Source organism: Vairimorpha ceranae, assembly GCF_000988165.1.
Source record: "Vairimorpha ceranae strain PA08 1199 chromosome Unknown NODE_11, whole genome shotgun sequence".
Taxonomy (NCBI): Eukaryota; Fungi; Microsporidia; family Nosematidae; genus Vairimorpha; species Vairimorpha ceranae.
Genome location: NW_020169306.1, coordinates 64917 through 90074, shown reverse-complemented (window position 1 = coordinate 90074; position 25158 = coordinate 64917). Strand labels below are relative to the sequence as shown.

At 24.7% G+C, this 25158-nt stretch overlaps 15 protein-coding genes across 15 annotated transcripts; 5 read left to right on the top strand and 10 right to left on the bottom strand.

The window, feature by feature from the left end:
* Positions 1–93: 93 nt before the first annotated feature.
* On the top strand, positions 94–228 carry AAJ76_1100089981 (hypothetical protein; the record flags this gene model as incomplete). The annotated part of the gene is made up of 1 exon (XM_024473786.1): positions 94–228. One exon carries the CDS (start codon positions 94–96, stop codon positions 226–228), a length of 135 nt encoding a protein of 44 aa, XP_024331595.1.
* A 479-nt stretch (positions 229–707) lies between these two features.
* Positions 708–1058, bottom strand: AAJ76_1100089017 (hypothetical protein; the record flags this gene model as incomplete). Its single annotated transcript, XM_024473785.1, has 1 exon — positions 708–1058. One exon carries the CDS (start codon positions 1056–1058, stop codon positions 708–710), a length of 351 nt encoding a protein of 116 aa, XP_024331594.1.
* A 1117-nt stretch (positions 1059–2175) lies between these two features.
* On the bottom strand, positions 2176–3123 carry AAJ76_1100086952 (hypothetical protein; the record flags this gene model as incomplete). The annotated part of the gene is made up of 1 exon (XM_024473784.1): positions 2176–3123. One exon carries the CDS (start codon positions 3121–3123, stop codon positions 2176–2178), a length of 948 nt encoding a protein of 315 aa, XP_024331593.1.
* Positions 3124–3700: 577 nt separating this feature from the next.
* AAJ76_1100086231 (hypothetical protein) lies at positions 3701–3844 on the bottom strand (the record flags this gene model as incomplete). The annotated part of the gene is made up of 1 exon (XM_024473783.1): positions 3701–3844. The coding sequence occupies one exon, from the start codon at positions 3842–3844 to the stop codon at positions 3701–3703; it is 144 nt and encodes a 47-aa protein (XP_024331592.1).
* Positions 3845–7794: 3950 nt separating this feature from the next.
* Positions 7795–7938, bottom strand: AAJ76_1100082137 (hypothetical protein; the record flags this gene model as incomplete). The annotated part of the gene is made up of 1 exon (XM_024473782.1): positions 7795–7938. The coding sequence occupies one exon, from the start codon at positions 7936–7938 to the stop codon at positions 7795–7797; it is 144 nt and encodes a 47-aa protein (XP_024331591.1).
* Positions 7939–9583: 1645 nt separating this feature from the next.
* On the top strand, positions 9584–9967 carry AAJ76_1100080491 (hypothetical protein; the record flags this gene model as incomplete). Its single annotated transcript, XM_024473781.1, has 1 exon — positions 9584–9967. One exon carries the CDS (start codon positions 9584–9586, stop codon positions 9965–9967), a length of 384 nt encoding a protein of 127 aa, XP_024331590.1.
* A 299-nt stretch (positions 9968–10266) lies between these two features.
* On the top strand, positions 10267–10713 carry AAJ76_1100079808 (hypothetical protein; the record flags this gene model as incomplete). Its single annotated transcript, XM_024473780.1, has 1 exon — positions 10267–10713. One exon carries the CDS (start codon positions 10267–10269, stop codon positions 10711–10713), a length of 447 nt encoding a protein of 148 aa, XP_024331589.1.
* Positions 10714–14908: 4195 nt separating this feature from the next.
* AAJ76_1100074951 (hypothetical protein) lies at positions 14909–15124 on the bottom strand (the record flags this gene model as incomplete). The annotated part of the gene is made up of 1 exon (XM_024473779.1): positions 14909–15124. One exon carries the CDS (start codon positions 15122–15124, stop codon positions 14909–14911), a length of 216 nt encoding a protein of 71 aa, XP_024331588.1.
* Positions 15125–16400: 1276 nt separating this feature from the next.
* On the bottom strand, positions 16401–17186 carry AAJ76_1100072889 (hypothetical protein; the record flags this gene model as incomplete). Its single annotated transcript, XM_024473778.1, has 1 exon — positions 16401–17186. One exon carries the CDS (start codon positions 17184–17186, stop codon positions 16401–16403), a length of 786 nt encoding a protein of 261 aa, XP_024331587.1.
* Positions 17187–17776: 590 nt separating this feature from the next.
* AAJ76_1100071843 (hypothetical protein) lies at positions 17777–18232 on the bottom strand (the record flags this gene model as incomplete). Its single annotated transcript, XM_024473777.1, has 1 exon — positions 17777–18232. One exon carries the CDS (start codon positions 18230–18232, stop codon positions 17777–17779), a length of 456 nt encoding a protein of 151 aa, XP_024331586.1.
* Positions 18233–18352: 120 nt separating this feature from the next.
* On the bottom strand, positions 18353–18793 carry AAJ76_1100071282 (hypothetical protein; the record flags this gene model as incomplete). The annotated part of the gene is made up of 1 exon (XM_024473776.1): positions 18353–18793. One exon carries the CDS (start codon positions 18791–18793, stop codon positions 18353–18355), a length of 441 nt encoding a protein of 146 aa, XP_024331585.1.
* Positions 18794–20104: 1311 nt separating this feature from the next.
* On the top strand, positions 20105–20374 carry AAJ76_1100069970 (hypothetical protein; the record flags this gene model as incomplete). The annotated part of the gene is made up of 1 exon (XM_024473775.1): positions 20105–20374. The coding sequence occupies one exon, from the start codon at positions 20105–20107 to the stop codon at positions 20372–20374; it is 270 nt and encodes an 89-aa protein (XP_024331584.1).
* Positions 20375–21557: 1183 nt separating this feature from the next.
* AAJ76_1100068517 (hypothetical protein) lies at positions 21558–21962 on the top strand (the record flags this gene model as incomplete). Its single annotated transcript, XM_024473774.1, has 1 exon — positions 21558–21962. One exon carries the CDS (start codon positions 21558–21560, stop codon positions 21960–21962), a length of 405 nt encoding a protein of 134 aa, XP_024331583.1.
* A 1043-nt stretch (positions 21963–23005) lies between these two features.
* On the bottom strand, positions 23006–23404 carry AAJ76_1100066671 (hypothetical protein; the record flags this gene model as incomplete). Its single annotated transcript, XM_024473773.1, has 1 exon — positions 23006–23404. The coding sequence occupies one exon, from the start codon at positions 23402–23404 to the stop codon at positions 23006–23008; it is 399 nt and encodes a 132-aa protein (XP_024331582.1).
* A 142-nt stretch (positions 23405–23546) lies between these two features.
* On the bottom strand, positions 23547–25142 carry AAJ76_1100064933 (t-complex protein 1 subunit alpha; the record flags this gene model as incomplete). Its single annotated transcript, XM_024473772.1, has 1 exon — positions 23547–25142. The coding sequence occupies one exon, from the start codon at positions 25140–25142 to the stop codon at positions 23547–23549; it is 1596 nt and encodes a 531-aa protein (XP_024331581.1).
* Between the last annotated feature and the right edge of the window lie 16 nt (positions 25143–25158).

Genomic DNA, 25158 nt, shown 5'->3' with positions numbered 1-25158 from the left:
AGTTCGTGCAACCAAGATATGGGTTGAAAACAATAACATTGATTGTATGAACTGGTCACCATTAAGTCCAGATCTTAATCCTGTTACAAATTAATGGGCAGAATGTCGAAAATAATTTATAGAGACAGGAAACAATTTAATAATATTCAAGATTTACATTCATTGATATTAGTAGCCTGGTCAAGTATTAGACCCAAAAATTTGTTAAAATATGTCAATGGAATGTAGAAGCATATGATCGACATTGTTAAATAAAGAGGGGATAAAATTAATAAATAAGTTTTCTTTTTTTTAAGTTAGTTATTTTTTAAAAAAACCTCAAAACCACCATGTCAATGAGAAAAGTTAAAGAAATTTAAAATCACTTTTTTAAATCAAAAAACAATAAATAATAGATATCATTATTTTAAGCATGTGTTTGTACTTCGAAATTTGAGTTAAATGAGACGTCCCGTTTAATTGTAAGACTAATTATTTATTCTAAACATTTTATAGTAACTTATATTAGAAAAATAAAATCATGCAGTAGTTTATTGTAACAAAATAAAACGAATGTAATATTTACAATTCTATAAAACGTGTTTTTTGGGGGAGTGTCTTAAGATTTTGATACACCTCTTAAGATAAAAAAATCTAAAAACTAGATTAGACATATATAAAATAAGATTTAATAAAAGGTATTTTTTAGCTCATTTTAATTACAACGTTTAAATACGAATAGTTATTTTAGAATTGTATTTTGTTTGATTTTGCATGGGAAAAAATTTTTTTTTTAGGTGTCTTAAGATTTTGACGCGCACTGTAGATTGCGTGTGTATAGAAGGGCATGAGGGGTCAACAAAGTTTATCGAATAGTTTATTGTTTCATGAACATAATCTGGCACACTGGAATTTAAGGTTCTAAGTGCAACATAATAGCAACGCCATTCATCTGTTCCAATAATTGTCTTAGGCAAAACATTTTTAGAATTACACGCGCGATAGTAATTGCGTTTCTGTTTTCTAAAGGTAAAATAAAGAGTCTTTTTGATCCCCTTTCGATACTTCGGATGTATCATTGCCCATTTGTATTTCTTCACCGGTTATATTTCTTTTTAAAAAAAGACTTTTGTCAATCTATACAATTTTTACCACTCTTTGCTCATCTAACCTGCCTATCCTAGTTGTTTGGGCAGCCATATATTCAATAATATATTCCTCAACCAAAAAGGCCATTCCACTGGCTGTTTGTCAGAATACATTAAGTTTAAATGAATATTTAAAAAGAAGTTTAAAAATGTACTTTTAGATGGCTTTGAAAGTAGTTTTTGCGCCAATTTGAATGAATTAAAAAGCTATATGTTTTAAATAAACGTGTGTGAATACACGGCCTTTTGCAAGCCTAATTATAGTCATCTAGTGCACTTTACGCTTTACACATGACAATTGGAACTGTTTTAGACACTCGCTACATGTCATAGTATTGGCAAAAAGCTCCAATTTGCAAAGTGTTGCGTTGGCTTTAGTAGTATCTGTAAGCGCGTTGTCAATGTGGGCTTCGTTGATTGTAACAGCCAAGATATCCTTGTTGTTATATACTCTTTCTGCTTTAAACAATTTCAGTTTTGAATTTTCTAGTCATCACCAGGCTAAGAATATTTTTTTTCAAAATTAACAGCAAAAAAATCTTGATATTGTTTTTTACATATGTTTTTTTAGATTAAAATTCTAGCTTTGATATTTGCAATAGCCAAAATTATAATTTCTCAGCTTTTTACCAACTTAATTTTAAACTACAAAGAGGTTTGTTAGAAATTTAAAAAATTCTTTTCTATATTTTTTTACAATATACTAACATTTTCTTATTATTTTATATAAAATTTTGCTAAAGTTGTGCAGTCCCTCCCCATTTTGACTTTTTTTTTAATTAAAAACTTTTAAAAAAATAGTCAAAATGTATCCGTTTATTTTTGCTTTTTTTCAACTGTACGCACCTTAATTTTAAGAATAATTTTATTTAAAGATTAAAATAAAAAACCACGACATGACAACTTTGTTTTTTAACATTTTAAAAGTATAAGGAAGGAGTTTAGCTAAAATGTTGATTGTAAAATGCTGCATTAAATAGCATAAAAAATTTAATTTACACAACAAAAACCAAATTTCCGTGAAATATACAATCTTGTTAAGTAAAAATCATTTATTTAAACTTTCAACGTAACTTTTGGAATCTTCAATTGTTAATTCTTTAAACATTTCCTGCGCATTTTTTTTCTCAAAATAAACAATTCCGTGTCCTACACTGTATTTAACATCTAAATTAGTTAGTAATGCCACACTTTCGTATAATTTTGTCATTATTTCTTCACCTGACAAAGTTATAAATTGTGAATTTTCAAGTAAGATATTATAAAAGTTATTTAAAGTCATGTTATCATGGCCTAAATATAAATTAGAAAACTCTTGTATATCATTAAATAATTCAATATTTCTAAGTTCATCCTTTTTATAATTTCTAAAATACTTCTCAGCTTCTTTGAAAATAAGAGTGTATAACAAATTATTAATTTCTTCATTCTCCGGTGTCATCATAAAATAAATCTTTAAAAGTTTCTCTTTAGTAAAAAAACTTTGAAAAAAAAATTTTGTTTGCATTTTATCCTTATTATAAGTATCTTGTGTAAGAAAAATAAGTTCATCATTATTAAAAATATTATAATAACCTAATATATGGATCAATATGGGATATGAACCAGAACCCGGACTTTCACAAATTTTATATAATAGGTGATTTAGGAGATTTTCACTCTTAAATTTATAAAAAATAATTTTGTATTTAGCAAAGTCAAAATCTTTTGCCTTCGTATATAAATCCCAAATCTCGGTGCAATCTCGATATGTTTCTTCAAAAATACACTGATAATTTTCATTTTCCTTGAGCTTTAAGAGATAATCACAGCAATAATAAAATGATGTATCAAAGTTTTTAAAAAATACTACTTTTTTTGGAAATACAACATTAAAAAAATTCTTCTCACAATTACTGAACGAAAATCGACTAGATAATTTTTTCCCAGTATTGTTTATATCTTTTAATAGATTTAAATGGGGCACAAAATCAGAAAATGTAAAAATTTTACTCATTAAAGTGCCTACATTTGCACTACCATTATCTTTACTAACATCACTTTGTAATTTTATTAATTCATCTGTATATTTTTTTTCTACAATATATAAATTGCTAACGTCAATTTTAAAAAAAATATTAAATTTCTTAATTTTACAGGAAAAAAAATTTTTATCTTGTTTTCTTCTTTAAAGCAATGAATAGTTTCACCACTAGAATCTTTTGATAATAAAAAGCAAGAATAAAAATCTATCATTCTGTTTCGAGAAAAACATGAACAAAGCTCTCTTATTTGTTTTTGTTTGTTATTATCATAAATATTTGCAAAAAAATCTGGTTCAATTCCATAATAAAAAAAATTCTTAAGATTTAACTTAATATCTTTCTTTAATACATAAAATTTTAACGTACAAAAAACTTCAAATCCCTGTAATTGACTAAAACCGCTTGAAAGATAATAGTCACAAATTTTTTAGATTGCTTCATCTGCTGTATTATACTCAATCCTGTCAAATTTATAATAACCATTCTTAGATTCAGATAATCCTTTTACACATCTAGTAAAAGTAATTTTATCATTAGTAATATAGGTTTTCATGACGTAGTATTTTTTTTCAAATCAAGTAAAAAATAGTCTTTAGTCTTTTTTTTCTGTTCAACAATTTCTCGTAATTTCTTATAAATGTCTGAACTAGATTTTAAATAAGCAAAAAATAATACTAACAATTCAAATCTCATTAAACTATAAAGGGTCTAGAAAAAAAAATTATAAATAAAATAAATTTTTATTAAAATTTGTATCTGCTAAATAAATTTGTATATTGATCATATTTATATAATTTTTTTTTAAGTTTCCAAAAATAGTAAATGTATATTTTTTAGAAATTTCCTAAAATAGTAAATGTATGTTTTTTAGAAATTATTAAGGAGATTATTAAATTGCAAATAAAGATTGTAAAAATTTATTTTACATTATTAAAAGTAAACAGTTATAAAAAATTTTAGATATGTAATTCTCAAATATTTTTAATTAATCAATAATTTTTAAATTTGAAAAATTAAAAACATGTTCTGAAAATTTGATATTTTTTTTACATTAAAGTTTAAAATTTTTTTTTAAGATAATAATGTACAAACAAATTTTTAAAATATAAAAAGTTTTATCTTTTTTAAAAAAAGGAATACATTTTAATGTATAATTTTTATTTAGGGTTAAAGTACATGTGAAATGTTAAATCTTAAGAGCTTTGATCTATCAAATCAAATAGTAGAAACCTGTACTAATATTATAAACTTAGTGTCTACAAAATGTTGATATACATATGTTATAAATTTTATTACATTGTATAAATCATAAATATTTTTACAAAAGAAAATTATTATTTTTTTGTTTCATTAAAAATGTTTTAATTAAAAAAACTTAATTTTTCCAATTATTAGCAGGTTTTAGAAAGAAACAAAAAAAATTACCAAAAACGGTAATAGAACAGAAAAATTCAATGTTTTATTTTTTACAGTGCAAATTATGTTTAAATAAATAATTAAAGAAAAAAACAAAATAAAACATCTTTTTATTGTTACATATGCCTTTTAAATATTATTTTTTAAATACTAATAAAATTTATTTTTTTACAAAAATTTCAAAAAATTATAAAAAACATTATAATTATATTTGTTTTAACATTAAATATGCTTTGTTTATTTTAATGATGAGATAAAAAAAGCTTTTTTACCTGGATGATTTATTTTTGTAAAAGTTTTGTATTTCCTATCAAAAGTGTCCTCTTTTTCATGTCTAGAATCTAAATGCTTCATATTTATTCATATTTTATTATAAAAGTCAAAGAAGACTCAAAGTGAAAAATCTTTGTAACGTTTTGGGGTTATTGGCTTAATGCACTAATATCAACAGGTTTTTTAAATTTATATTTAAGCACTAGCTTACATTATCACATTTTAGCCGGAATTTTAAAATTCTATTCATACAAGTATAATTTGCTTCTTAACATCTATATTTATCTTTTTACAAAAGTTCTTATTGTTAATATCAACAATATTTTTAGTTGATTTGATTTTCCTTCTGTATGAGGTAAAAAAGAATATTATAATTAATTATAATTTTTATAGTGATCTTGGTACTTTGAAAGTTAAATTTTTAAAAATGCTCGATCTTTTTACTATGAATAAAAATATCTAACAGCTCAATCTTTAAAATCAAAAAAAATAATCAATACTTTAAGAAGATAGGAAAATTGAAATTAAATACGTGTTTTTTACTTGCCTTTAAAATTTTTTAACCTAAAAACAAAAGTCAAAATAAAGGCGCAACAAAATTTTAAAAAAATTTATCCATATTCAACAATAATTTAATTTATTTAAGATCGTCATTGCTGACAAATAAAACCGTTTTTTTAGTAGAAAGTAATTCTGATATTTTTTTGAATTTACCAGTCAAAAAATTTCTTAAAGAAAAAAAAATTTAAAAAGCGCTGACTTTCTCTTTAGCATTAATATTTAAGAAAACATTACTAATTCCAGTTTAGGTTCTGTTCTCGTGCTTGTGTGTACAACTGTTTCATTATCAAATTTAAGAAATGATTAACGCTTTTATTGTTATAATTATAATCGCAAAATTACTGTACCCCTTCACTCATAAGTATAAATAATACTTTTTTTTTAAACTTTTCCCTATAAGGATTACTAATGTTATTGATTATCTAATTACATAAAAACTACCTTTCTTTTCATCATTTTTTACTTCATTACTAAAACTCTTACATCTTCTACACAATGACCATGATCATATTACCACATCCAAAATTTAGATTTACCAATTTTAGCATTGATATTTGAGTTACAAGTTTACAAAAACTAGCGCTTGTAATTGAGCAAACATTATTTTTATGCTAATGTCCGTAATTGAACCCATTGTTTCTTCTTAGGCATTCAAAATGAACGAAACTATAATTTAAGAGATTTTTTTTCAGATAATTTTGAGCGATAACGGATTTTTAAAAAAATGCGTCATTGGTGAAAGTCAAAAACTCAACGATAATACTCAAGCAAAGAAAAGTGATTTAAAGCAGGACTCAAAAACGAATTATGTTTTAACGTGAAATTAAAGTACATAAGTAAGGTTTAATAAATAAACATGTTAAATGAGAAATTTTAGTCTTCTGTGACCAAACAATTTCCTTTAGGGTAGTAAGGTAATGAAAAATAAAAATCTTTTCCTACATTTTCTTCCAGTGAACTAAATAACATTTTGCTTGTTTCATAATAATTTAAATTTTCAAAACAAACACTAAAAAAGATATTTTTTACATTTAAAAATAATTTCATACAACAGTTTACAGCTCTTACTCATTTTACCTTTTTTTTGGATAAAGAATTACAAAAGGAAAGTTACAATACTTGTGTTTATTGTTACATTTTTCCAACTGTACATACCTTAAGTTATAAATACAATGCTATTTAAAGATTTAAAAAACAACACTATTTTTGACTTTAAAAATTAACAATAAGCAAGTTATCTACTACATTGATCTAAAAAGTACCACATAAAATAGTAAAAGAAATTATATTAAACAACCAACACCGATTTATATTGAAATTAACAATTATTAAATTTACAGTTTTATAAAATAAAATTATTTTTTTAAACTTTTAAGGTAATTCTATGTATTATCATTGGGATTTTTAATTTTTGAAATATTTCCTCCACATTTTTTGTATAAATCAATACTATTTCCGCCTATGCTTTATAAAACGTCTACATTAGTTAGTCTGTAATATTACATAATTTTTGTTTATTATTTATTAATTTAATTTGTTTTTGTTTGCTGTAGAGAAAATCAAAACTATAAATGCAAATTATTTCAAGAATGTACAAAAATGTGAAATAAACCATAACTGACGAACATTGGAGATCAAGATAAAAAGAAATTGAGGCTTTTAACATCTAAATGTAGTATAATCACCACATTATGGTAATTTTATGTTAATATTCTTGCTTAAATGAACTTTCTAGAAATTATTTTTTTTAATATTTTATTTTAATTTTCCCGTGTACAAAAAAAGGTTTATGAGCGAGCAACAGTAACGAATAGAGTGCGACTAATAAAAAATTTGCAACCTCACATAGAGTGCTTACTACTAACAAAACTTTAGCACATACATATTTTTTGGCTAAGGTGCGTGAATCTTAGAAGATTTCTTATCTTCAGAGCGGCTTCCTGAGAATAATGCCACACTATGTAAATAAAAACATTATGTAAAAAATATTTAAGAGACGTATTCAACTTTGGATATGTCAGTGAGACTTCAATTATGTCCTACACCAATGACTTCCCCTTCCTTATTATCTTGGGTAATTATTTAGCATCTGTTGGAGATATCCTGTGACAACGTCAACCCAAATATAGCCAACAGTACGATAAGAGCTAGTTAATAAGATGAAACAAAATATAAAATAATACAGCCAGTTGAAATAGAAATACCCATCGAAGATGATATGATCTTTGTCACCACATTTATTCATTAAATACATTTTTTTTAATTTGTTATAAACTAATTTAAATTTAGTGTAATAAAATTATGAAAGGGAAGGGATAAAAAAAAGAACTCAATAAAATATAAATTATGAAAATATTTAAACTATTAAAAATTACAATAAAAGCATTTTAAAATTAGAGTATATCTGTAGTAGTACATGGCAAATAGCACTTAGTAAAAGTATACTGGTGTAGTTTATAATGGCGGGACGAATGCATTAGAATTCGGCAAATCTTATTAGTTTTATGAGTTATATTACAAATATTAGAAAAAATCATATATTGTATATTATAATTATAAAAACTACAATAATAAACTTTTTAAAAAAAATTAGTAGAATAATTTCTAGAAAATATTAATATCAGTGAATTTTTTGTTTTCTAATAATTTTAACACTTTCGTTTCCTGTAGATGTGTGGAAGAAATAATTTACATTTCCAAATCTGCAAACACAAGCAGACATTCTATCTCCGCCAACTACAACTTTTTATTTCTTGATTAATATCTTTACTAGTGCCATATTTCCTGAACCGAAATCAGATTTTTCGAAAATTCCGAGAAACCCATTCCAAATATTCTTTCATATTTGTTAATAACTTTTTCGAGTTGTCCTGTAGTTTTTGAACCTATACCAAAAACCTCTCTGTCTTTCAAATTTCATTAGCTGAAAAATACTTTTTACTCTGCAAAATTTTATACTCTTGTGGTTGATCAATGTAAACGAAGTGAACGGTACTTAATTATATATTCTATTAATGATTTAAGCTGCATCTTTCTCAATCTTAGATTTACCGACTTCAACATTGTAATAATATTCATAAACGAATTTGTAAGTCCACCAAAAACAAAAATTAATTTACAATTAGGAATAAATGTTTCATAAACATTAAATTGATCTTCAATTTGACTTTTATCAAGTATTATTTAAATTCATCATTTTTTAGTATTTTTCTCCAATAATGTTTCTTTAAGACCTAGATTGCCTGTAAACGACGTTTTGCCTGTTAAACAAATAAAAAATTCTTTTTGATATAGATTAATAAAAGCTTTACTGTTAAAATATCAACATATTTTTTAAAAGTCGCTAAAATTGTTTAAGTGTAAATTTTCTTGTTCTTCAGAATAAAATTATAAGTTTTTCAAATGCATAAATTTTCTCTTTAATAATTTTCAATTTTGCAAAAATACAAATTTTATTTTAATTCTTCTTTAATAATTTTTTGTAATGCATTAAATATCGAGCAACAACTAATTGCTTCATTGTAATGCTATGTAATATTTAAAAAAGTGTTTAGAGAAAGGACTCTTATTTACAACGTAAATTTTACAATGAGTAGTGGTCATATCGTTGAAATTTTACTTTTTTTAATTTAAACACAAAAATATGTAACGAACAAATTTAAATAGACGAAATAAGAAACAATAAAGAAAAAAATTAAAAAACTATATTTGATCTAGTTAGTTACCTTTGTACCTTGTTTGCGAAATATTTTAAGATGACATGAATATTTTAAAGATTAACTTCTGCAAGGATTTTTAATTAATGCTTGTTTAATTACAATTATTTTAATTTGCTTTATTTTTAAATTTTGTTTATTTTTCTAAAAATCCATGCCATCTTAAATTTTTAATTAAAATTTTTAGAAAAATATAACAAATATTTGTCATGTCAAAATCATAAAAGTTTACTTAAAGATGTAAAATTAAGTAAACAAATACATTTTTACTGATAAATTTAATACTAAATTACACCATGACACAAAGATTGTTTTTAAAAATTATAAGCGTTTATTTAATTATATTTTAAAAAAATTGTTTAAAAATTTTCATCATTTAATAATAAACTTTTTTGAGAAATATTAATAAAAATAAATTTTAAAATATTATCCCATAAAATGTTAAAGCTCTTTTACTTTTTGGTGAATGTATAACTCAACAAATAATGAATCGATTAGTACTACAGAATCTGGTGTAAGTAATTTAAATAATTTTTATAATGCAAAAAGAAAAAATAAATGTGATCAAACTTTAAAAGGCAATAGTAACACAAGGAAATTTTTGAAACGAAAAAACATTAAGCTAAGAAATATTATTAAAAATTCTGTAGATTTAAAAAAAGAATTACAATCTAAAGATACACAAATCACTGTCTTGGATAGCCCCATTTTTGATGCAACAAATTTTCAGCTTTTTAAAGATAAGCATAATGAAACTCTTGAAAATCCGGTTCGTAAAAAGCTTAAATTAGGCAATAATAGTAAGTGCATAACTTCTGAGAATGCAAGACATCAAGTAACTTTTAAATAAGTTCAAATATACACTATTGTAGTACCTCTAACCGTTTTGAACCTCAAAAACAATATGATGAAGTATTAAACTCTTATAGGACGATAAATGACCAAAGTAAAAAACAGAATGATAATATAAAATGTAAAAGTATTATAAAATATAAAGATAAAAAAGACTCACTGAACAAACTTTATAATGTTTATGTTGAAGAATTTGATAAATACCTAATTACTAAAAAAGGCTTAAATTTGAATTCTATATTACAGAATGAAACAGTACAATTTAATAACCAGCAGTTGACAAATTTAGATTTATTTATGAATTTTTGCAAAGGGGCTCTAAGTTTTTATAAATCTGCATTTGACAAAGCCAAAAATGAGAAAATTTCTATTTCAAAAAAAGGTTCCTTTTATGGAAATATAGACAAAAAATTAATAGCTAAATTATCAAAGCTTAAAAACTCGTATTATTATAAAAAAGTAAATTTAAACAATAGCTTTAAGTATCAAATTAAAAATATAGAAGAAGATTCTTTTTTTAAAGAATCTTCAGATGAATCTATAATAAAATTCATAATGGAATGCAATATGTTTATTAAAGAAGTGATAAATTATGTCTTATCTTTAAAATTCAATAAGTATACTTGTGATAAACAAATTAGCGTTGTTTATTATGAATGTAAAAGTTTTGTAAAAAGATTAACAAATATTTCACAAACTGTACAGCTAGAATGTATTTTTGTGATAAAAAAAAATGCTAATTGAAAGAATAGAACGATCTTGGAATTTTTTAACTAAGATAAATCGTAATTTTCTATTGTTTTTTAAATTAACTACTCATTTATCTACAGATATTGATTACTTAATTTCTCCTTTAAAAGACATTATGGATGGTATTGATAAAAAGTATGAATGTGAAAAACTTAATTAATATATTTAATAAAGTATTAATTGATTAAAATTTTTCTGTCTTATGTAAAAATCTTTCATAATTGGGGTTAAATTTTATAACAATACCTAACATAAGAGTAAAAGCGATCTAGTAAAGGTCTCTCTCTGAACATAACCTCTTATATATATAATTTTATTTGCGGGTTTTTTTTAAGAAGTTTTCCTACCTTTTTTTGATGAAAAAATAGGAGTCAAAAATTATTTTGAACTAAAAAATAACAACCTAAATGATTGGTAAGCAAGCAAACTCACAAATTTTTATATACATCGACATAATATTTTGAATATAAACAACCAATTTGCAAACCTTTTTTTATTTTCATAATCTACCTAACCCAATCATATCATATATATATAATATCATCACCATCATCATATATATATCATTGTCGTCGTCATGCATCATCATCATCATCATATATCATAATCTACCTACCAAATCTACCTCTCAATCTAACTACCTAATCTACTTTTCATCCTATAAATTCTGCCTATCAGTTATTATATATCAAATAAACATTAGTTCAAATAAAAACTCTAAGACAGTTTTTTATTTTCAGCAGAACTATATGGGATTAATTAAGTTTGTAGAAATTTTGTTTTTTTTCTATTTTATGAGGATAGAAATTGACAATAAAATATTTACAGACATTGCTGAATTACGAAATTTTCTTCTTTAAAGAAACATAATTTCTCAAAAAATTGCTTGTATTAACTGCAACGCATTGTGCAAGTTACTGCCTGTAAGTAGTACAACTAACCTTTTGGCATATAGATGTTCTAGAAAAGGTTGTCAAAAAGACATTTGCTATTTCAGGCCAATATTCCATTATGTAAAGTTGTACACTTAGTTTATTGCCTAATTTTAGACATGAATTATTTTCAATTACGACCTTATTTGTCTCTCTGATGAACGATTGCAAAGTATAAGTCTTTGCTTTTTGTATGTTACAAAGAATATCTTGAAGTAAATCCTGTTTTGTTTGATGGTGCGGGTATAATAGTTGAGGTAGATGAAGATGTACTATCTCATCGAGAAAATTATAAATAATCCTACCAGTACTGGCGACACTTGAGATACAATATGGATTGTAGGAGGACTAGACAGGACAAACAAGCCCAACTTTTTTATAATTCGTGTTTTAGATAGAATAATGTATCACTAACAAATTCATTGTCTTCGTTTTACAAATGATAGCGTATTATTTACTGATGGCCATCCCTCATATTTGGCTGTATCAATAAATTTAAATTTAAGACACAATATTGTTAATCATTCTGTTGGGTTTGGAGCTATTGATGGCACCCATACCAATAATATAGAATGATTTGGGGGCTTCACGAAAGTAACGATGAGGGTTGAGAATTGTGTTAATAGAGACAACATTGATGAGTGGCCAACCCAATATACATTTAAGCGTAGATAAATATTAGGAAAAAGTGATGAAGGGGTAGCAGTTATTTATGTTATAATTTTAACGCTCTTTTTAAACTAAATCATTAAATTGTTTATTTTTTTGCTCTTATTAAAAAAACTTTGGGTAAGCAAACTTCTAAAGAAGACCCTTCTTTGCTCTAGTATAAGGTCTTTCATTCCTTTTGTATTAAGCTTAATCGATTATTATAAGATTCGACATATTACGTATGTGTTCTACCCATAGGAATAATGAAATTATACTTGTGGCATACAGTAAGTTTTCAAATTTGAGTTACTGCCTAATGAGGCACAAGCTGCACATTTATCTAAATAGATAATGTTGCCAGGTACTATTACATCAGATATTATATCTAATAAGATTGGAGTAGATCGATTTTATACAATACAACAAAATCCTAATGCTGGTCTCGTTGTTGTGACAATTATGCAAAATACCTGGCAGGGAGAAACAGATTTACCTCCATGATTTTTGATTTTAAAATTAGTTTTAGTTTTGTCAACCCAAACTATGATATCAGGCCCTTCTAATTTAATAGGATTAAATAAAAAATAATTTTTGAATTTATATGAATAATCTTTCGAAATTTCATAAAAAGTCATTGAAATGCCTGTTAACTGTATTATTTTATATCTCTGCAAGTTGATAGATAAATAGTAGAAGAAACGTAAAATAATTTAAAGACTCGTTCTAATCGTAGATAATGGTGTGCTATATTGTATACAAAGCACAGCTAAATATTTTCTGCACCTGTAGTTTAAACATTGCCATTCAAACTTGTCCACATATTAATTTAGACTTAATTAATTCCAAAAAATATTTAGAATACAATCAAAATTAAAAGTTATGTAAAATATCCTATCTAAATAAACTCATAATAATCACATTTAAAAATTTCTTTCAGGTGATCCTGCTCTTCCATTGGGAAAAAAATATAAAAAACTGCAAATTCGTATAGACGCCCTGCCGGATTGTCTATACGTTCTGATCCGAATTTTCTAGAAAAAAAATTTCAACAAAAAGAGAGGTCAAATATATAAGAAATAGGATATTGGAATAAACTAGCCGCATCATGTAGATTGTTTGTTAATCATTACAGTGTGTTTGTCCAAACAAACCATTTAAATAATTTTTTACCTTTCTCTGTTGATACGTTTTAGTATTTTTCGTCTTTCATTTTTTTTACTCATTTGTTTGTTTAATCATTTATTAACTATATAAAAGAATTGCTGCTAAAAGGGGATCAAGGATGAAACCTAATAAGCTGTTTAATAAATCTAAGTCGTATTATTCTTGATTTGTAAAACAAGACATTTATCTTTAAGAGATATTTTATACAATGTGTTAAGATGTGCTAGAAGAGGTTGTTGTAAAGAATTCACCTCAGTTAATAATAAATCTTTTTTCAATGCAAGGAGGCTATAGTTGGAAATAGCGCAATTAATTTTTTTGTTTATTAAAAATTCAAGCTGTAAACTTATTGGGTTTTTACGGTAAGAAAAAAGAGTATTGGACGTATTTTAAAAGAAACTGGTGAATTATTTGAAAGGAATGTTAAGATATGTGATCCTGGAATGATCGTTGAAATAGATTAATTAAAGTTTGGCAAGTGCAAAAAACAATGTGGTCATAAGGTAGAAGGCGTTTATGTATTAGACATGGCAGAGCGTTCTCAGGAAAGACGAATTGTTTTACTTTAATTAAAAATTTAAAGGCTAGCACTTTAATGATTTAATTAAACGATATGTAATTTTAAGAAGTATTATTTATAAATTGCTGGAGAGGTTAGTGTAATTTAGAAAAAAGGCTATTTACACCGGACGGTGAACCATAGTATTAATTTTACTCAAAAGTTAAAATGTTCACACTAAAACTAAGAAGAGACTTGGACTGGTGTTATATAAACATACCAATAGAATATCGATACAAAAACATACATGCCATTTTTTAAATTTTTCTTCCTTTAAAAGAAGTAAAAATTTCGAGGTTTTTAAAAATTACTAAATATAAGTTTAAAATATAAAAAAGTTTAATTTTATAAATAATTAATAATTTTGCATTGTAATTTGTTAAATAAACACATATTATGCATATCTTCTTCAAATTTTATTTCTCCTCCTTTATTAAAATTTTGTTTTTAGGGGTTAAAAAATTTTAAACAGAAAGCAAAAATGGTGGTGGTTTAAAGTATCCCAGCTCAGTGGCAGACTTTTGCTTTAATGTTTAAATCCATAAACTTAAAGTCAATATAGTGTGCATACACATATGTTATGGTTATATTTTACAATTTTAACCATAATTTTTATTGTTATTAAAGAAAATTTATTTTTTTTTGATGTATTAAAAAACATTTGTTGTAAACGCTTAGATTCTATAGTTATATACATGTTTTAGAAGTACACAAACAATTATCAAAATTGTAATAGAACAGAAAAAAACTGATTTTTTATTTTTCAGTACAAATTACATTTAAATAAACAAAAAAATTGAATAAACACTTTTTTCTTGTTAGATGCGTCTTATACATATCATTTTTAACAAAAATATTTTAAATTACGAGAAAATACTTTTAATTATATCTCTTTTAACATTTTATATGCTTCGTTTATTTTACTAGTAAGATAAGAAGAGCCTTTTTTATCTGGATGATTTATTTTTATAAGAATTTTGTATTTTTTATCAATAGTTTCCCCTTTTCTCATATCTAATATCTTTAACGCTTCAGATTTATCCATAATTCTATTAAAAGAAGTTAAAGGAAATTTAAAGGGAAAAAATTTTTGTAACATTTTAGGGTTATTAGTTTAGTGCATTAATGTCTATAGATCTTTTGAATTTAAGCATACCATTTTATCTGTTAAAATAGAAATGTTAGAACAAAATATGATTGATGGCTTAAGATTAAACAAGATATTAAAAGTTCTAAAGAATGTATGGCAAAACAAAAGAATCGTATGATATTGTTCTTGTCCTAATACAGTAGCAAGTCGTCACAATAATTTATCTAAATAAGATGCAAAAAGCATACTTTTGGAAAATCAAATCAACTAATTATTTATTTATAAAACTCACAAACTTTGAAGAAATAATATAATTTAATAATATATAATTTAATTGTTTATTGATTAATTTTTTTTAAAATTCTGGTCTTTAGGGGTTTAGAGTAGCATTCTGGTATTTTTTAAATCATATTACATCATTATATTACTATTTCAAACTTTCACCTAATTCTTATACAATGTTTTTAATATTTCATGTTTTTTTTTTCTTAGCAACTCTTCTTTACTTAATATTATTTGTATTACAGGGCCAACACCTGGTAATGTGTTACTAGGCCAAGGGTTTCATTGGTTCTTGTAATCGATATGTTCGATATGAATTTAATGACTGTAATTGACACTCTTAATTCCACGCGAAATGCTAAGGCTTCATTGGTTTGTTTCCCCCTTCAAGTAAGTTTTTTAGGCGTAATTTTTTACTATAGGTCTTGAATAGACTTGCAAATGTTTCCATAGTTATTGCACTTCTCGAGACGAACTAAAAATGTTATCTTTTCTCTACATCTTTTAAAAAATTTTTAATAAAACTTACAAGACAACTTTACAAGCAAATATTTATAACATTTGCTATGATAACGTCAATTAATATAACTTTGGGCTTTACACTACTGAAATTGTAACTAAAATAATTTATTAATAAAAAAATAAATAAAAAGTAAAAATTAAATTAACTTTGTTTATTTTTAAAAAACATTATAAAAATTATATTATATTTACATTTTTATAAATTTAGTTTATATTATTTTATGTACTGTATTTACAAAGTTTAAATATTTCAATTTTTTTGTTCTTATTTTTAAAGAATTAGAAGCTCTAATTAATCTATGAATTTAGCTTACTTTTTAGACTTAATGTAAAAAAACAAACGAACCCTATTGATTTTATATATTACAAATTTTAAATAGATAAACTTTAGCGTGTTTGTATTTTTATTAAAAAATTTTAATAACTTACAAGAATGTTTAAATTATATAACATGTTTATTAGATGCTTAAGCTTTTAATTGTCAAGAAGATCCTTTTTTATGATTACTTCTTAAATGATAAAGTAGTAATACACGTGTATCGAAAACCTCCTTACAAAAACTACATGTTCTAAAAACTAAATGATCCAATTTGTGATTTGATACTTTATTTTGTACAATACTTTCTTCAACTTCAACAACTTTATCTTTCGCAGTATTCTTAACTGGTTGTTTTTTCTTCTCTATAACAATTTCTTCTTTAAAATTTGTATTTTCCTTGTGCTTTTTACTTTTAAGATGATCTTTAAATGTATTAATTCCCTTAAACTTTTTGTTGCATTCTTCACATATAAGAAATGGTCCATATACTGGTAAAACTTTACTGACTGTTTTATTTTTTGCAGTATGCCGTTTTTTTAATATGAGTCTCTCATCTTCCTTTTTAGACTTGTTGATAAGTCTACTTAAATGGAAGTAGAAGTGTATCCTGTCATTATCAGTCCTAAAGTTTGATATGTTTAGTCTACTGAGCATTCTATAAGCTTGTTTGTACTCAGAACTATTTATTGGTGGTATATCTGTTTTAGCAAACTGATTAATTTTTTCAATAACATCGTCAGATAAATTAGAATACAGATTTAAAGGGGGTGGGCTTTCCTTTATAAGTGCGTATGCCGTGTTGTATTCTGGCTTCTGATTTTTTTTCATTAAATTAAGATAACTTAACTTTATTTCTCCAAGTGAATGATACGGTGTTACTTTTAGAATACTGTATGGTGATTGTATTACACTCTTTTTATAGAAAAAGTATGAAATGATGTTTCCCATAAAGGGTTAATATTTGAAAAAAACAGAATGTTTTTATTGTTGATATTTGGTATTTCTTTATTTTTTAAAAGATACATTTATCAATCATTCAACTTAGTACAGATATGTTTTAAATTGTAAATGTCGTAGATAAAACTTATCGTATTAAATGTATTAAAGACTTTTTTTATTTATTACACTTAATTATAGTTTATTAAATTATACAATTACTTTTTTGTAATAAAATAATGTATAAATAAACTTTAGAAAAATAATTCCTTATTTTGTCCGCCTTTATTAGTGATCAATATTAGCTTGTAATCTTTCTACAATTCAATTATCGTTTCTTTGTTATTTATACAAAAGTAACTCATTTTTTAATTCAAGCTATTTAGCATCACCTTTCGCATCCTAAACTGTACATACGTTAGATTTTATTCTTTATTGATCTTATAAGATAAACATGATAGAGTTTTAAAGAGATAAATAAAAATATACAATGTTTATTTAAAAACAGAAATTATACAATGTTTATTTTAAAAACAAAAGTTATACAATGTTTAATTTAAAAGCAAAACTTATTAAAAAAATGTTTTTTAATATAACAAAATTCAATATAAGTATTTTAAAATCAAACAACGATTTTGTTGTGGTATTATCCTTTCTAGGAACTTGTTGTTCTCCTGTAAATACTTTATATAACTATCAGATTTTCTTAAATTCTGCTGTACATCTTTTAAAATCCTATCATGCGTACGAATAAAATGATTATTCATATTTTCATTTATATCACAGCAGAAAGTAATTATAAGTTTAATTGCCTGTAAAATAACTAAAATATGAATTTCTTCGTTTAATATTTTTATTGTATTTATCTTAAAATTATTTTTTAAAATACATTTTCGCGGATTAATATCTATTCGCTCAAAATCTTTTCCTACGATGTAAAAGTACCGCATGATTTCTCCTAAAAGATTTACAGATCTTATTAATAATACATTTATATCTTTAGGAATGGGTATTATATCTAAGTAAAAAAGTAATTGAGGAAGTGAACGATTGTACATCCGTTTCGTAAATAGTGTCCAGTTATAAACTTTTTGTTTATTTTTTCTGTATTCTAACCGCACATTTTCCGATGCAAAAATCCTAAATTCTTTTGAAAGATGTAATTTTTGAATATTTATTTATTTTCTTTTGAGATTGTCAAACTTTATCTTTGTGTTAGTAACGAGAATATTAAAGTGGTATACCAATGTTCCTAGTACAACTTTATTACTAATGAATATAGGGAGTATTGTATTACGTGTAATTGTCAAATTTAAAGGTGGACTGTTTCCATCATTTAGTATGGGTTTATAAACTGAAGGGTGTGCAGGACTGTAAACAAATTTGTGTGCTGGATAAGGAATTTTACAATCACATCGTAACATCTCTCTCTCTGTCTTATTCGCACGATTATACTTCGTCAAACAATCTTTACAGTATGGCATATTAATATGTAAATATTCGCTAGTCAAAAATTTTTGATAATCAAAATATGTACTTAAGGATTGTTCATTGCTATAGCTTGAAGATATCATTTGTATCTTTAAAAATATACAAAATCCTATACTTGACCATTTCATTATATTTTTTAGATTAAGGGAAGATTTTAAATTAAATTAAAAAAATAATCAAAACAAAAAATTATAATTAAAACTACAAAAAAAAAGCAAATTTTATTTTTTTTTTGTCATTTAGTGTAAGTATTAAATTTTGTTTTACAAAAATATTTTTATTTTTAATCATTGTCATCTTCCGACACATACATAGCTGTAAAATGCAAAAAAACAAGTGTACTATTCTAACACAAAATTATAAGACAATGAGAATACAATACATTAATATTGTTAGAAAGTTTCTAACAAATTGGTAGATTAATGCTTATTTATTGACAATTATTTTCTTAAATAGACGTTTTAAGCTATGCTTGAAATTATAAAATCTTATTAACGTTAATATGTATGAAATATTAAAACCTGTGATTTGTTTATGACCAGTCATAGTCATAACCACAACAAGTATAATAAAAAACTTATTAACTATTAATTTTTAGTAAAACATTTTCTTATGTTCAAAAGTATTTTTTTAATTAAAAAAAAGATCAAGAAATTTTAAAGCTACTATCACGTAAATTAATAATTTTAAGAATATTAAAAAAATGAAATAATTAATTTAAAGTGGCCTAGCAATGCTCTAGGCTATTCAAGGAATTTAAGGTTTACCAATAACTTGATAGCATATTAAAGAAAGTTTCAAGATCAACGGCATTTAATTTGATATTTTTAAAAATATTTTTAATAAAATTTATCGTAATTAATAACTTAACAGTATGATTAAAATTTTAAAAAAAATGTTTTGTATTTCCTTACGTTATAGAAAATTTAAGAAATTTTTAAAATTAATATCACATTTGTTAATCATTTTTTAAAATATAAATTTGGTAAATCAGCTTAACTTCTACTTGCACAAGTGGTTTAGTATATAAAAGTAGAATACTTCTTAAACGTAAATCATTTAATTTTAATTATATTACTACCACGTATTTTAAATTTTGAAAATTAAAATGTTTATTAAAAATTATTTTGGTGATGTAAAATTTGCTATTTATACAAAATTAAAGATTTGACACTTTTAAATCGAAATTAATTTAAAAATTTAATTTAACACTTAAATTACAAACTTTAACCATTTAGGTATACATCTTAAAACATTATAATAAAAATCGGCCAAAGTTAACTTTATCACAGTTTGATAAGTTAATTTATAATTAAGATAACACAACAACGTTTTTTTAAGTTTTTAACCTCGCTGTGATGTTTTTAATTTCGTCCGTGTCAATAATTAATTTATGCGAATAAATTAATTAATATAAATACAAAATCGCTTTTAATCCCATGAATTCTAAACTTCTGGTGTTATTGTGTGTATCCGTATTTGCCTCGAACAAGAATGATGGTCCTTCGTCAAGCAAGAGTGGTGCTTCTTCATCAAGCAAGAGTAGTACTAAAGAAGGTCCTCCCTATGTTTATAAGTTTACTTCTGATAAACCGATTAATTTTGTGCCTACGAAAGTGATGAAGTTGACAATTGAAGAGAAGCATTTTAAGATCGATAAGGATGGGAATAAAAAGCTTTATCAGACTCAGAAAACTGAGTATAAGTAATAAATTAGTTGTATTGTAAAATTTTTTTATTCTGTTGTTTTTATATTTCGGCTTAAAATGATCGTGAAACTTAGCGTAAAATTTTATTGTTAAAGGCTAGTTAGTGTATTATTCAGTAATATATGTTTTCTTGTACAAGTACTAACATTTAAATTGTTGTTAATGGACTAATTATTTAAAAAAAAATTTAAGAGATTTCAATAAAAAAAAAATATTATATCATTTACCATTAGCATGACAAAATCATTATTAATTGTAAATTAAAGGATTTTAAATATTATCAGCGAACTTTTTAAAATTAAACATTTTTGTTTCTCGTTAAAAATAAAATAGATTTAAAAATATAAAACAAGAGAAAAATAATAAAAGGAACATTTACAAACTAAATTACTTACAAATATTTTATAACAGTATCATTTGATGTAAAGTTAACAATTGAAAGTTTGTTGTAAAAATATAACTATGTTGTGAAGTAATGTGCTTTTACAAATCAAAATGTATTTATTGAGAAAAGATAATTTATTATTTTCTATAGAAATAAATCTCTTAAAAGCAACAATAAAACTTTAAATAACTTAAACTTTGTCTAATACAGTTTCTAGAATTTAACACAAAATGGGGTTATTTATTTTAAAATGTTTGAATAATCGCTTATTAAATAAATTGAAAAGATAAACATTAATCAATATAAAACATTGTAAATAATAATTATAAATTACTAATCTCTGACTTATAAAAGATAAAGGGGGTTTTGATATTTATAACATGTTATTGTTAAATTGGAATTTTATAAATACATTTTAACACATTTAATAATTAAAATTAAGAAATTTTCTATTTTATGTTACTTTTTAATAAACACAACTTATTTATTGACATATTAATTGACCTTTGATCAAAAATCTAAAAAATTAAATTACTCTTTTAAATGTAACAGACATATTTCACGCCCAAGTGTCAAAAGTGTAAATAACATGATTCACTGAAAACACGTCAAATCTCAAACAAAATTAAATTGATGATAAAAAATTACTTCAAATATTTTTATTTTTTACAAAAAACATGATTTTATACAATTAGTTTCATTTAAACAATTTTAAATTTAGTACTTTTATCCGTTAAAAATTAATTAAATTATGATTTAATAGAATTAATTATAAATAATATTTTTAGAAGCGGGGGTATGAATTTTCTATGTACATTATTTTTTATAAACTTGGCGTTTAGTGATTGCCGCAATCGAGAGCGAGAAGCATTTGAATACACGGTTACTAGCGATGATCATTTATTTTTTGTAGATACACATGAGACAAATGGCATGGTTAAAATTTCTGATGAATTGATTAAAGAAAAGAAAGATTTAGATGACGAGAGAGAAAAAATTTATACGAAAAAACTGGAAAGAGTAAGAACACCATCACCTCCTCCTTTTGCAGGGCCTCTTGTTACTTATGGGCCAGGAGAAGAGCCAAGTATATTTGGTAAACTTTTAAGCTTATTTAATCCGGGCTCCCGAGAATTTAAAGCTTATGCTGATCTTTGTGCAGACAATGAAATGTATATGTTTGGAAGTTCCTGGGATGATTAAAAGTTAGTTATCTACTCATTTTGTTTCTTTATGTACCACAAAATTTAAAAATTTTTAAGCTATCGTTAAATTATGAATTAAAAACATGCGTTCCAAATTTTAATTTTAAGTTGATAAATTAAGCGTGGAAATTATATAAGCTTTGATAAATAATTTTTATAATTATCATTGTAATATGTTTAACGAGGATAATATATCTTGAGTATTTTATGTTGTAATTTATCTTAGCTTATTTTAAATGCAAGACCAAATTAATATAATACAGTAAACAAAGCTAAGCTGTGTTCCATTAATAAATGTTTAAAACAAAAAAATTATTTTATACTATAGCATTAAATGCTGCCACTTAAAAAATTTTAATGTAAAAATAAAGCCTATTCAAAAGACATTTTATTTTTCATAAAACACACATCCAGTAAATGTTTATTTACAAGGAATTAAAAAGCCTTTAAAACATGAGACGTACAAAGTGCATGCAAATGTGATGTAAACAGTTGAAAAAAATAACGCATTTAGTCTTTAAATAGAAGTAAAAAAATTTATTTTTTAGTAGCTTTGATACATTTCGTGTATGGGCTCGTAATCTCTTTGAAATACATAAACAAAAGGAATGTAAAGAATAACACTTCCTATAAGAATATTACAAATATAGAATGCTTTTGGTAGGAACTTTTGTATGTTAACTGGTATATAGGATGTATATCTTGATATTAACTCGGAAATGTAATTTGGTAATAAATTTAAAAAAGGTATTTGAGATCTTTCAAGATAATTTATCATAAAAAGGGTAACAAAAAGTTAAACCATAAAAAAGACATTGAAAATTTAAATCATAAAGAGGTATTGAAAAGTTAAATCATAAAAAAAGTAACGAAAATTTAACTCACAAAGAAGCATTAAAAATTCAAATCATAAAGAGGTAACGAAAACTTAAACCATAAAAAAGATATTGAAAAGTTTAATCATAAAGAAACATTAAAAGTTAAATCATAAAGAAGCATTAAAAATTCAAATCACAAAGAGTTATTGAAAACTTAAAAAATTTATTTTTTACCGGCTTCCTGGAAACGCTGACCTGCCTCTTTGGCCGTATCTTTTCCGTTTTTAGCACATTCTTCGCATTTTTCTTTTCCTTTTTCTGCAGTAGACTTCATTCCTTCGCCGATATCTTGAGAACTGGTCATTTGATGAATTTTTTCTTTAACTTTGTGTGCCATCTCTTGGGCTCCATGTTTAATTTTCCCACCAACTTCTTCTGCTTTTTCGCCTGCTTTGTCGTACATGTCTTTAGCGTCACTTTTAACATCTTCAGATTTACCTTTAGCTGCACTCATTCCCTGATGACCTTTTTCTTGTGCTTTACCAGCAACCTCTTGGCCTTTTTCTTTTATATTCTCTTTTTCTTGACTTGCTTTTTTATTCATATCAGAATTACTATTCATTGTAGGATACTCAAAAATTTTTTTAAATACTTTTTACTCCTTTTATTTGATAAATCACTAATACTAGTTAAAAATGAACAAATTAAAATGTTTAATTAAAATGACCAAATTAAAATAACAAAAATGATTAAACGAAAATCTTTTATTTTTTTGAATTTGGAAATTCAATTATTTCGTTAATTCTTAAAATACTAATGGCTGCCTCTGTAGCAGTTCTAAGCGCTTTCAATTTATTCATCATTGGTTCTACAATCCCTTTTTTAAAATTGTCACCTATTTCATTGTTTACAACATCAAGTCCATATGAAAAATAATCAGAAAATTTAGATTTTTGAAGTGTAATAATTTTTGATATCAACTCATTTGAATCAAGTCCTGCATTCATACACAATATTTTTGGTAAAGAAAGTATAGCCTCACTATAAAAAAAAATAGGAATATGCTCTCTTGAATTAATAGACATAGAAAATGTTTCTAAAATGTTACTTAAGGCTATTTCTACTGCACCACCTCCTGCTACAATACATTTACTTTCTAAAGTTCGTTTAACAATGTTCATTGCATCATTTAATGAGCGATGCATTTCCTCAAGTATTTGAGTGTTAGGACCTCTTAAAATAATAGTTCCTAAATTTTTATTAAGTCCATAAATAAAAGCGCATTCATCATTTCCTATTGGCTCCATTTTAAATAATCTGCCTTGTCCCAATTTATAGGATTCATTTTCAAATATATTATAGTAAAGTTCAGTGCCAGAATATTTAGCAATAATTTCTAAATCTTCTTTTTTACACCTTTTAATAGCTACAATACCCGCTTCTGAAAGTAACTTAGTGCAAAGATCATCAATTCCTTTAGTTGTTAAAACTAAAGTGGCACCTGTTTTAACAATAAGTTTAATTAAAGATTTAGCAATTTCAATTTCTTTCATTCTTATTGTTTCCATTTCATTAGGATCGTTAACTGTTACAGATGCTGTTATTGGCAATTTGTATTTCTGTAATGACATGTCAAGACACAATATTTTTACATTTTGAATTTGCTTTTTCATATCAGGTGATGCAATATAACAATTCATACCATATCCATCTCTAAAAAAACTATCTTTCATAGAACCGCCAGGATGCTTAAGAATATTAATATCTTTAATATTATACTGATGTTTACCTCCTATCTCAGTATATGATATAGATCTTATTGCTTTAATGATAATATCGCAAAATAAATCATTTTCTTCTTTAAGCAATTTACTTGATATTGTCGTAGTTATTATTTTACGAAGTAAATCGTCATCAACCAATTTAATGTCTTTCGTTAACAATTTCTTAACATGTTGTATTCCTTCTCTGTAAGCTAATCTGTACCCATTAACAACTACAGAAGGATGCATTCCACTTTGAATCATTTTATAACCCTTTTCAATCAGACTACAGGCCAAAAGAACAACACCAGTCGTACCATCCCCCACTTCTTTATCCTGAGTATTAGCCAAGTCAACCAATATTTTTGCTGCAGGATCTTCTATAACCATATTTTGTAATATTGTCGCACCATCATTGGTAATATTAACGTCACCAGCAGCATTTACAAGCATTTTATCTAAACCCATCGGTCCAAAACTGCTTTTTATAGAATTATAAACTGACAAAATAGATTTTGTATTTTTTTCTACTGCACTAAGTCCTGACCACGATTGCCCACCTGTTATAATATTAGACTGAGAAATTTCATTTTGCATTTTAAGGGTAAAATTT